The 13068-nt window shown below is 40.6% G+C and overlaps 1 protein-coding gene and 1 long non-coding RNA gene across 12 annotated transcripts in view; one reads left to right on the top strand and one right to left on the bottom strand.

Moving 5' to 3' along the window:
- LOC124309566 (protein split ends-like) overlaps positions 1-13068 on the top strand; it is a 111011-nt gene that overhangs the window by 66427 nt on the left and 31516 nt on the right. For 9 of the 11 annotated variants that reach the window (XM_046773327.1, XM_046773308.1, XM_046773300.1 and 6 more), the window contains exons 3-5: positions 11377-12361; positions 12441-12621; positions 12758-13049. In XM_046773327.1, coding sequence (XP_046629283.1) covers positions 11377-12361; positions 12441-12621; positions 12758-13049 — 1458 coding nt within the window. Of the gene's footprint in view, positions 1-8849; positions 8965-11376; positions 12362-12440; positions 12622-12757; positions 13050-13068 lie in introns of those variants that run through there. The other 2 variants (XM_046773346.1, XM_046773291.1) reach the window with 2 other exon arrangements.
- On the bottom strand, positions 2979-4470 carry LOC124309988 (uncharacterized). Its single transcript, XR_006909557.1, has 2 exons — positions 4202-4470; positions 2979-3248 (listed from the first exon to the last, which is right to left on the bottom strand). It is a non-coding gene; the product is annotated as an uncharacterized LOC124309988 (long non-coding RNA).

The raw sequence follows: 13068 nt of genomic DNA, 5'->3' as shown, positions 1-13068 counted from the left end.
AATGATCTTTCCTCGATTTTTCTTTTTCGGTCGAGTGTACGTTAGAATCTTTGATCCATTTTTCATACCCGCGAAAAGAGCGTTTTCTTTGATTGTAAACCTGAATGCGATTCGTCGTCGTGTTTTGCGCATCGCCTTGATTATATTAGATGTATATGTATAAATATTCACAACACAAAACATGTCTGGAATGAAATTTAAAACGGTTGCAATTGATTAAGTGGACGATCTTCGCAGATTAAGTCGTCGGTATTGTTGAGGACGTATATATGTATAATTTTGTTTCTCTTATTTCACATACAACTCTTCTGAAACCATTATTCATCATACTGTAATTTACCTTTTGTTTTTCAATACTCCGCAGTCCCTAGTTTCGTCTTATACTCGTTCACTGCCCAGCTATACGCTTAAAACGGATCGAAAAGAATACTTTATATGTACACGGAGATTCGGTAAACGTAACTTTGGGTGTCCTTTTAGTACCGTATCAGAGGATTGTTAGTGAAACACGGACAGCTCGCAACGCGGAAAATACCGAATGATTTCACTCTGGAGTCTCATTGACTATACGTGTAAGCGATACGGCGTTATATGTGCGAAGATCAGCATGGTGGGAGTATATTTTCTAGGTTCTAGACGAAGGCGAGGTGGAACGAGCTGCTCGTTGGTTAGTTGTATAAATGAATAATGCCCGCAGTGTCCCTGGATTACATTTCATTCACTCGCTAGACTATCTGCCTCTCTGAGGCTAATCTGAACGGTATTTGGACAGACGCCCATTTGTCTGTCTCCGCCTCCTCCTCGTCCTCCTCCTTCTTCTCCTCTTCCTCATCGCTCGAATCGTTTTAATGCTACTCTTTTAAATAATAAGGAATCACCGTACCTTACGGAGGTCGCGACCTTCGCGGTCTCGCCAATCGTTCCTCCGCCGTTAGATGGATTCGAAAGATTTGACAGTAGCTCGCAAACGCGACCCGATTAGAATGCAATTTCAAAACTCTCTATTCCGCAAACAAACAGCGCAACGCGTGGCTTATTGAGGTAGGCTCATTAACGTGAGTCAGCAAATTTACGTAAAATCTGACGGTTGAAAACCAGCAGCCTTAGATTTTCGACCCTTGATTATAAAATTCGCAACAACTCGAGTACGATCTGGGTATTTTTTGCGTAATAAATTACTATTTTCATTATTACATCTTCTACCATTGTACAGCAGGATAACAGGATGCCATTTTGAGGATGCTGGTCAAGTGTGTATGATAATAAATAATAAACGTTAAACAGTGATAAAGTGACGTTAAAATTTACAGTGATCTTGAAGAAGTTAAACAAAGTTCAGTGATATGTGATTGTATTGGTGGTACCCTGTATATGCACAAAATTTCCCAAAATTTATGCCGAAGGATTTGTTGGTAGAGGAAACGAAAAAAAAAAAAAAAATAAGTAAATAACCACCTTCCCCCCACCTCCCCCCTTATTGGATGCAGTGTTGGAATACAGTGGATCGGATTATTGTGCGGCCTATGACGGTCTCTTAAAATAATTTCATTTAATATATACTACTGTGAGATAAACAGTATAAATTTTTAAACGAACCCTTGTGGATATTTTCTGTATGGAGTATTCAGGTAACAGGCAAGTATCGGAGGTGAGTATTTACGCTTATTCCCGCATACACAGATCGTACAACTTTTTTTTTTCAACTGACAGTCACTACGGGTACTGTAAAGCGGACGAAATGCGACAGATCATTCAATCGACTTCTGTTATCGATATCTGAGTTTTTTGTAAGTGTTGAGCAGGGTTTTTAACAGATTACTCAAATCTTATTACAGATTTGTAAATAGTTTGTTATCAAATGGCGTGGAAATGATTGGCATGTGGGTAATATTGTTGTGAACTCTGAAATTTCGGCAATCAAAAACTTTATTCAGAAATTTACAAAAATATAAATAGAAAATTTCCACCGAAATATCCAATAACGTATCTTTTTCACGATATATGCGTTGAAAAATTCGTTGGGATTATAAACATTTGCTCGAACAACAATAATTGTAGATTTCAATTCTGGTTGCACGCCTCGTCGCAAAAGACGGTATAAGTAAGTACATGTTGTTCATTCTAATGATGAAGGAAAAAGGTTCGTTCCGTCAGTGAGACGCAAATGAAATTCTCGGACGCTATTATGTACCGAAGGATTGGTAAAACATCACGCGATTTACGAGGGTATTCCTTATTGATTTCGACCAAGTACGTTTTTAAAATGTTTCCTGAGAGCTTTTGCCTGATAGAATAAAGTCGTTTTCAAAAAATGAAAGACTTTCCATTTTGTACAAAATGTTATCCGAAGTTTTCTCGCGACGCTGGAATATGAATCGAGAAAAAAGCGACGTTGAAAGTTCTCGAGTTTCAGCCAAGATGAAAAGAGCAGCGTCTAATGTAGACCGTCTATCGTCATCACGAGGAAACAATTCACCGCGATACCGATAATGAAGTGGAATTCCCATCGCCCACCAGATTGTAGGCTAAGGGTATACATACGTTATACATGTATGCACGGTCAGCGGTACGAAACTATTTAAAAGTCGATAAAAGGGGACGTAGAATCTCCACTAGGAAAGTTTCTTTTTTTCCTTATTTTCATAAATATATTCATGTATCTTATAGAGCGCGTATGAATCGGACCTGACCTTGATATTCTTACGATTATCGACCTTTGTGGCGCTAAATTGGTTCAGCGATTACAAACCGATTTCGGTATAATGAATTGGTATTTTCGAGTTCTCATTATACAGCCAAACGTAAATCTAATTATTACGTAATGTCTTTGCAGAGGAATGGCCCCAATATGGCCTTGCCCTCCCGTACACTTGTCTGACATTTTCCTATCCTCTCTTTGCACACCGCGCATGTGTGTAGGAATCCTGTGAGAAGTAGTAGGTGTGTTATCGGAGTAGGTAGGAGTAGGTACACGATGGTTAGTTTTAAAAATTCTTTTTCCGTCGCTTGAGCTTATCCTACCACAGGCATATATACGTGCGTACGTGTAATAAAATGAGATACGCTATCGGTGCTGTTGCCGTCGTCGTCGTGACCCACGCTTGTACAGAGATATTGGTGCTGCTGCGTAGCACGGTGCCACGTGTTCACGTATGGAAGCCGAGTGTACAAAGTGCTACGTGGCCGTCGGGGTCTCGATTGTTGTTCGTTGTTGCATCATATTCTGGTTGTTATTGGTTTCCTTATCCCTGAAAGATTTTTTTTTTTTTTTTTCAATTTTCAAATTTCTGTCATCTCCCCTTTCTATTTGTCATTGTGTTTTTTTTATTTTTCATTTTTTTTCACACGCAGACTCTTAATATTATTATTTACTCGTGTTATACATTACAACGTGTAAAAGCTGCAGGCCAACACGTTCAACTCTCTTCAACACGATAAATATTAATTGCGAAAATAAGGCCTTCTAAAGCTGGTGCTGATTACTGGCTGTTAAGTTTCGTGTAATTTGTCACGCGTACAACGTTCTCTTCGCGCACGCTGTTCGAAGCATCAATCGTGCCTCGCCTCGGCACAAGGCGAAGATACATCCTATCTCTACGCCTTTTCGCACGTGCGTCCGAGTCTCGTGTTCGATTTTTTTTTTCTTTTTTTTTCAAATTATTATTATTAGTCTTTATTACTCTTTACCCTTCATTTTACGGAACGTACACACATGTGCGATGTCGATATACCACATAAGGATAAAATTGGAAGGCAGAATAAAAGGAACAAAATATGTATTTACGTGCTTGTTCGAATTGTTTTACTTGTTTTGCTTGTTTTACTAAGACGTAACTGTGCACAGTGCTCGTGAAATTGATTGGAACAATACGTTCTAGGAATTGAATTACACAGACATTTATGCATGTACGTATATTATGTGTATGTATGTATAAATAACGCACAGTCTGGCACGTATCGCTTTCAGGGTATGATAACAATTATACGTACATGTACGTGGCGAAAACAATGGATTATAATTGAAATTCCACGCGCGCCTTCCGGTGATAATAATATAATTGCACGTAGTCGGTCGATTTGATATAATACATATATATATATATATATATATATACACACACACACATACACACACGAAAGGATGCTCGGTGAGTGAATAGATTCGCGGGGCTAGGCGACGAACCTACCTATCTCTACCTACCTACGTGGCGATCGACGAGGGGAATGATCGAGTCTTCGTCAGCACCGCAGTCGATACATAAATATATATACACACACACACACACATAGGTATATATGTAACGCAATGAAATCAGCTGTCGATCGCGGCGGGAGTTTATACTTGGCGAATACATGGCTATTTGACGTTGCCGTTTTCAGCGCGATTTTAATATCTGACATGGACGACGACCACCTGCATCGACTCACTCGATTCGCTATCGGCAGGCGCGTGTCTCGTTTTGCAAACTATTGCGAACAGCGCCGATTGTCATAGGCATACCCTACTTATACTTATAAGCTGAACGTTACCTTGGCGCGTTTCCACTCACCTTGGCACCCAGTTAAAGACTTCGTTATGCACTTTTGCCAACTTGATGTTTTAATTTTGGTCCCAAGTTTGATCGTACACTGGTAATTTTATTTTATATGTGTTTCTAGTTTTTACTCAACTGAGGGGAGTTTTACGACAATTAGAATCTTGGAATACATTAGAACTCCCCGAAGCGATCTCTGCGAGCATTTGTTGGACGAAAATTTTTCGTAAATTTATCAGACGGTTCCCCGTCAATGTTTTAATCACTTTTGATTCAGCCTTTCATTTTATGCACAGGGTCGCGCAGGGAGAAGTACGCAAAATGATCGATTAATCTTATAAATAAAGGATGAAATTGTTTGGCCGACCTTAATTATGACCAGTGATAATAATGGCAGCACTGGTACCGCTTCAGTGCGTCATACGCATCTGGATCTGACATCGTGTCGGGATATTTCCAATCTCACGGTAGGATAATATAGAACAGTTGCGGTTCGCTATTTCCAGCTCCGGACGACGATTTGAACACGCTCCGTAAACAAACTTCTCAACATCGTGACGCAATTGTTGTCTCCGCTTTTTTTGTTACGAATTCGCCCTTGGATTTATATCGCAAGGCAAATTTGTAACTATCACCTTTGTACACAAGTTGCGCATTCGCGTACGTACAATGTGTCGTGAATTTGTAGCGTTAAATTGAACTTTCCAAAGTATAACTTTGACAAAGTTATTGTATTATAATTAATTGACCGCGAATAATACTACCACGGTTTAAACGATTCGCTCTACCAACTTCTGGAACGTAATGTTAGCCCCTAATTTCTATTAACCAGCGGTATTTATGTTCTATATAACGTCAATCATGCTATTTCGAAATTTGCTTACGCATTTCTTTCTCAATTATTACAATATTTTTAATTAAGTGAACCAAGTTTAATTATCAAACTTATTTGTACGTATTATTATAGAGAAAAAAAAGATTCTAGAAAAATTCACACGAAAGTCGTAAAGTTGTTACGCTTACCTATACGACTTTCGAGTTTTTTTCGAGATGTGTAGAAAAAACTGGTTATTATTCAAATTCTCTTTGTTTGGTTTGCGAGTCGTGAAATTTCGTCACTCTGCTATTCTGGATTTCGTTTACCACTCGAAAATTTTTATTTGCCAATAGCCGGTTGATGGGTACGATCGTACGGGTAAAAATTTACGAGTGATATTCGTGGCCAAAGAGCATTCCTGAATAGACGGCAGATGCGAGGAGAAACCTTGCGGATATGAATTTTTAACCAATGTGTTTGATAACACACTCCAGTGTGGAATTTGCCAGAATCGTAAAACACAATTCAAACACATGAATCTATCGATTTTATGTCTAGAAGAACAAATAGCCGTCCATAAATTATCGTTCGTTCATTTGTATGATTACATTATTCGATTCATGCCGAATGCGATTTTAATATAACTCGATGATATATTATATTATTATTCAAACGCAGGAAACGTAAAGTTTAATATCCTACGGCAAATGTTACACATGTCGTTATGTTGCACTATTTGTAGCAAGATACGTATTCAGAATCCTATCTGCAATTAATTCTTCATATTAGCTGTTGTTTTTTTGTCGTAGGTAGAAGAAGATTTCATTTATTTCGATTTGGTGTAAGAAACGATACGCGTACAAAGTTGCATGAAAATATGCAAAGGGTGTTGTCTCGAGCCTGTATTTTATTGGCCTTATCTTTCCGTAGGAAGCAAGCAAACAAAATACTTGATTGTATTCTTAATCATTCATGAATTTCGACCCATGCCTGTTGTTATCTCGTTGCATTAATCTTTGTACAGGTACAATGTAAACGAAAGTACACACTTAGGTAGACATACAGAGTTATTTTATTTGTATTTTTCCATGGATACGAATTCGTTTCGATGCGATATAAAGACTGGCGAACCGCGTCAAAACTGTTTATAACCGAGGGTAGAGAAAATAACGTACGTATGTGTGTCGCTGCTGCGCAGGCGACGGTTTTACATGGGCATTACGTGTAATCGCTGGTTAGTCATCAGGCGTGTTTTATTTAGCACAAAGATAACGGTATATTATCAAGTTCATTGAGCAATCGTTAATTTTGATCGATGCTGCACGTACAGCATACAATAATGCATAGTATCTATCGACTTGCCACACCAGGGATTTGCGGTATATCTGTGAAAATATTTGTTCGTAATTAGCCCACCCGTCATACACAGGCGATAATCTTTCATTTCTTTTTATTAATATTTAATTTTTTATTTTTTTATTCTCGCTGCTGACAGCGGACGGACGGTTCGCTTAAAACTCCGACACCTACAACAATTATGTGTGCACAATTGTGCCTTGTACGTAGGTTATACTCGCAACAAACCGCAGTCGGGTCAACCCCGGTACAATGACTCTGCCAAGAATTCTTTGCGCAATTAGTATAAACGTACATATGTACATACGTATTTTATTATATTATATTTGCCATGCTGTTGTTCGCTCGGAACGGAGTCCGTTGCAGTTTGTGACCCCCATAATTGATGTTAATCTTACGAGTTTACGAGTTATTGATAGTTTTTCCAAACGCTCTTCTTAACGTATATGCTTTTCTTATTCTTATTGGGTGTTGAGTCAAGTGTGCGTGTTCTGGTCAATCTTTACCTCTCAAGGATTACATTGGTTATTTAAGAGATTTCTTGGAAAGGTGTAACAGATTCAGATAAGTTGATATTTTTTTTTTTTTAATTCAGTCCAATGATTTTACAACAATCACACGACCTTAGTTTCGAGCTTTTTTAAAGGCATCGTCAGTCAATCCGTTACCGCGAACTCATAATAGTTGTCTACGAATTGAACGAATTGCTATTTTACAAAAAAACGATTTCGCTATCGCAAGGTGCAAACTTCCGCTTTGGCTCGTCCGACTTTGAATGCTAGGTAATTACAGCTTGATTTCACCCGTGTAATTCGTATAACTTTTCTCATTCGTCAAATTCAACTTATACACACATGTATTTCTCACTTGTACGACATTTTTTCCTTCCCTTCCATACTCTGCTGTTTATAATTATATGTATGTACAATGTACATAAAACAGACACGCGGTGTACATATAGTATAACATACTCGTTAATTTGAGTACCACCCACTCGACGATGGTGAAGTTTACCCTGCATTCTACGTTTCGAGTACGCAGGTATGTACATTCCTGTAATTGCCTCGGTTGAAAACTTCAAATTTCAAAGCTAACTGGCTAACCATTGAGCGACAAGGATACGACAAGGTCTCACCGGGCTTCCGATTTCAAAGCGCTCCCTCGCGTTACTCTTTTTCCCCATTTCCCATTTCTCTTTCACGTTTACGTTTCAGGTTTACGTGTCGAGACGGTGAAAACTACGCGTGTACTTTTTCCAACAAACCGGTTGTCGATTTCTTTTCTTTTTTCCTTCTTCTCCTGGACAACAATAATACGCGGTAAAAGCGCGTTAGCGCAAACCGACGACTGAAACCACGGATCAAAAAGTCCGTTTCGATACCAATACGTGACAAAATACGTTATCACCACCAAAACGCAGCCTACAACGATCTTTCGTATATACCTACACGCGCATTCCTTGCTTCGCATAGTTTCTCAAACGTTATAACGGCGACAAGATTTAGGAATTAGCATACGTTTAAGGACCAAGTTGCGCCGCTCGGGTTATCAACTCGTTGAATCAAACCCCTCGACTCTTTGGCACCTGTTACACACGTTCGTCAGATTGCGAAAGGCAGCAGTCCTCGTACGTGTTTTCACGTCAGGAAAGATTCGGAAAGGGTCAACCTGCGGTGACCGATGATAGCAACGACGGGTCAACGTACGTTCCTCGATCTTCGATATGCGAGAGATTAGAATCAGGCGTGTGTGCGAGCCCGGGACGTACGTAATACGTTCCTACCTACCGAGGGAAAACGAAGAAACATTGTGCCTGGCAAGGCGGCGAGTGCGGTCGCCGGTTGTCGGTGCATATTGCGGGCGCGACGGCGGCGTTCGTGATGTTTCAAAGCCCACCAAAGCCAGCCAGCGGCTGCCAGCCACTCGGCCGGCTGTCTCTTGGCTCACTAGACTCAACTCAGTGTGCTCGGTGCAATCGACGTGATCGGTTTACCGCATCCAGAATCAGCAGCCTTGTCCCGGTGGGCGGTGCTCGTTCGAATTCAGCGCTAAACCTTCCTATCGTTGCATCAAATTACCCGCGGTTTTTGTTTTTTTTTTCTTGTGATTGTGATTGTGATTGTTTTATGTAACATCCGTATTCGCGGAATGAGCTTCTTTATCGCAAAACAACACCGTGGCGTTGCCGATGGATTTGACGTTGTTGAAACACTGCTTCAAGAACGAGACTGCTTAACAAACTACGACAAAGAAAATGTAATACTAATAGCTTATAAAAAAAATTGGACAGATAGAGAGAGAATTAAACTGTATTATATTATATGTAGAATACTCATATTTCTAGAGTAATTTACGCGATGCGGTTATTACGCAGTGTTTCCGTCGGTTTCCCTCGGTTTCCGTTAACTGAAATTCTAGCGGGTTTTGTGTCGTAACAATGTTATTTTATTATTACTATTATTGTCATTATTCTTCGTTCTTTTCTTGTGGTTGACGAATCATTTTGTAAAAGCTTTTGAAAATTGAATTCCATTGCACGTGACGCTCTAAATATAATTAAATCAACTTGAAGACTTTCATCGACAGAAAATAGCATGCTTATGAACTTCTATAACCTGATTTACTTAGTTGCGTTTCCTAGACCGATGGAGGGATGCATAAGTGGAAACTCTGCCAAATCACAATCGACGTACGACGTGAAAATGAATCGAAATCAGATTTGCGTCGTTCTTTGCTCAACAGGTGCGATGAATTTAAATTTTCATATATATGTATATACCTACATTTGATTTCACCATGAATTTATAAAAATCGGTTTGTTTGTCGCAATGAAATTATATTTCATAAGTGGAATCGTTGCGGCGTTGCGAACGCGAAGTTTCGTAACGCCGATGCCAGAATTAACATGTGGTTGACGTCAGTAACGTTACTGTAACGATGTATGTTTATGAGAAATTGTTGCTTCGCAATTTTTCAGGGATTGTCTGAAATTTAGTAAACCGTAATAAACAAAACATAGTTATATTTTTGCAAATCCAACCTCTTGAAAGCCCTTCTAAAATTTTACAATAACAAATTTTCCCTCATCTTTCGTTCCGTTAACGTTACCAACTTCAGCCTCGTGGAATACCAAAGTGTTCGTTGCTCGCAGCTCCCATCTGTCGCTGTAGGTTCGATGAAGCATGTATAATTCGTATTATATATACACGTGTATTACAATGATTAAGAATGCTAGTTGTTATCATATAGCAAAACGATCGCGGAATGCCAAGAGCCTTAAAATACAGTTTCTTCTCAAAGTCTGCATATGAACGGATCGAATGCTCTTCTTCGAACCTCGTTTTGCACATTTCGATGACTAATACTTTTTGATGACCGGCACACAAAGCGTTTGACTTAGGATCTTGCGCAGCGTAAGAAGCATCTGCACTGAGGCATCCGCCACATGTTGATCTAGATACCCAACTTACGTAAAAACTTTACTGCGACTTTATAGGGTCTTGGGAACAATGTTCATTGTACTGAAAAATTTTACTTTCCGTATCTTCACTAACAACGAATTTCGGCAGGAATCAGAGCCTCATTTTAATTTTTAATTATCTCGCAAACTTCACTACGAATTAGGAGGAGTCCGCAACAACGAGGAGTTGAATGATTTATCTATTCCATTGGACAGTTATTTTTTGGGTGACCTTGAAATCACGAGGTCCCGGAATTTAAGTTATTATTCTAGAATTTATTTTTCACGGTCGGGGTAAGATTATCTACGCATTTTCGAATATCAACCAATCCATATTGCAGAATATGTACACATGATTTTCATATCATCTAAATGTTTTTTTGTTTGATTGAACAAGCCTTCGTTTAAACAGCAAAAATATATTTTTGTACTTTGCATGGTACAAAAAAATAAAAAAATTGTATTTTTTGCGAATGTAACAAATATTAGGCAAATAGAGAAAGGATTTGTTGAATTTACCAAATATGGCGATCAAATGTAGGGGAGGAAACGTTTCTTAGACTCAAATTAATGTTATTCGATTCAACGAAAAAATGATCGAAACAGTAATTTAAAATCAATCATTTGAAACAATAACCATTGTCAAGTGAAACCACATTTACTTGAATGATCGAAAGATTTCTTTCGCTCATACTTGATAGCCTTGTTTGGTAAATTCAACAGTTTGTTTAACTGCGCGTGTGTGCGTGTGGCGAATGAGACACAAGATTGTTTTGAATAGAAAATTAACCAAATAGTCTGTCCCCAGAAGATTATTTTCTCACTGAATTTTATCCTTAGATCCGAAACGGTTGGTATGTGTGCTATAACAATCGTAAAAAAAAACATAGCGATGTACACTACCAGGTTCTGAAAAAGAATCGAGAATAGGTTCTTGGTCAGTGACATAAAAAACGGTATTCTTTGTATAACGTGAGAATTGACAATATCGATTCGGCAAGTCAATGAAAAATAGGCGTGTAGAGCAGACGCAGGGAAACACACGTCATTGAATGTATCCGATACCGTCGAAATTATGATTATTAACACCAGTTTCCACACGTCATTTTATGCTGGCGCATGACGCGTAAATGTAAAGATGTATGCATACCTACGGATACGGAGACGATACGAAGGTGATTAATAGGACGTGTCGGTTGTTTGTTTAGAAGTTCGGAGGATCATGGAACCGGCGGTGGTAGCGCTGGAGGTCCAACGGAAGTGTTCGAGCCACGTGGATCCCACGTGGGTTTCTACACGAGCGAGAGAGGGAATCGCGTCGGCGGCGGCGGCGGTATGCCTGAATCTGCCGGCGATCCCGGAGGCTACATTCCTCGCGGTCGACCTCCCCCAGTCAGCGGTTACCACGTGACGTCAGCCAGGGCGAGGGATCGGCTATATCCGCGAACGGGCCCTTACGCAGCCGGCCCACCACCTCCACATATAGAACGTCATCGCAGTAGCCTAGCACCCTCGTCCTGGTCCTCGTATGAGTCTGCGACATCTCGGTACACCTCGGCGCCGCCCCCACCGTCGCCGGCGACCACGGACGCCTACGAAGAGCCGAGCGGCGGTAGAACCCAGCACAAAAAACAGCGGCGAAAATCACGAAGCGGTAGCAGCTCGCCGAGCGGCTCCAGCCGATCCGGGAGCAGCAGTAGCAGCCGAAGTGGCAGTTCCGGTGGTAGCAGTTCCGCCGGAAGCAGTTCCCCGAGCAGTTCACCTCATCGCGGCAGCAACGCCGTTACGGAAGACCGGAGGCCGCTCGCTATATGCGTACGCAATCTGCCGGCAAGGAGCAGTGATACCTCATTGAAGGATGGACTTTTTCACGAGTATAAAAAACACGGTAAAGTGACGTGGGTTAAAGTGGTCGGTGCTGCCGGTGATCGTTACGCGTTGGTATGCTTTAAAAAACCCGAGGATGTCGAGAAGGCGCTTGAGGTGTCTCACGACAAGCTTTTCTTTGGCTGTAAAATCGAGGTCGGACCCTATCAGGGTTACGACGTCGAGGACAATGAGTTCAGGCCGTATGAGGCTGAACTCGACGAGTATCATCCTAAGGCTACGCGGACATTGTTTATTGGAAATTTGGAGAAGGAAGTGACGGCCTCTGAACTGAGGAAACATTTCGAACCATTTGGAGAGATAATTGTGCGTATAAAATATATAAACTAGGGAACGGCTCATCTCGTATAGTACATGTATTAATTTGAGTGTCCTGTTTTTGCAGGAAATCGACATAAAGAAGCAGGGTGCCGTATCAAGTTATGCCTTCTGTCAGTACTCGGACATCAGCAGTGTCGTAAAAGCTATGAGGACTATGGACGGGGAACATCTTGGTGCGAATCGCATAAAACTCGGTTTCGGCAAATCCATGCCCACCTCCTGCGTTTGGGTAGACGGGATTGGAGGTATCATCAGAAAAGGATTTATACATAATAATGATTACCTTAATCTCGGTGCATAAACAAGAACGAGAAAAAATATATACAAATATATATCGACGCCTGCTTGCCTGAATATAAAGAAATTTCCATTTTTTTCCAGAGTGTATGTCGGAAAAATATATAAACATGCAGTTTCATCAATTTGGACCAATAACGCAGGTGGCAGTAGACCGGGAACGCGGTCATGCGCTAGTCTTTTTCGAGCAAATTAGCTGCGCCCAAAACGCCGTCAAAGAGATGAGGGGTATCGCGCTTCGTGGACGTCGACTTCAGGTCGATTTTGCATCTAGGGAATGCCAAGAGGCATTTTACGAACATCTGGAACGACAGGGAATTGCCGGCGAAAGACCTTGGGACACGAGGCCTGCTACCGCGGCAGCTTTTGAACCAACGTAAATATTTTGCTCAGAA

This window comes from Neodiprion virginianus, chromosome 1 (assembly GCF_021901495.1).
Source record: "Neodiprion virginianus isolate iyNeoVirg1 chromosome 1, iyNeoVirg1.1, whole genome shotgun sequence".
Classification (NCBI taxonomy): Eukaryota; Metazoa; Arthropoda; class Insecta; order Hymenoptera; family Diprionidae; genus Neodiprion; species Neodiprion virginianus.
Note: the sequence above shows the minus strand (reverse complement) of the source record. Positions and strands in the feature narration are given on the sequence as shown.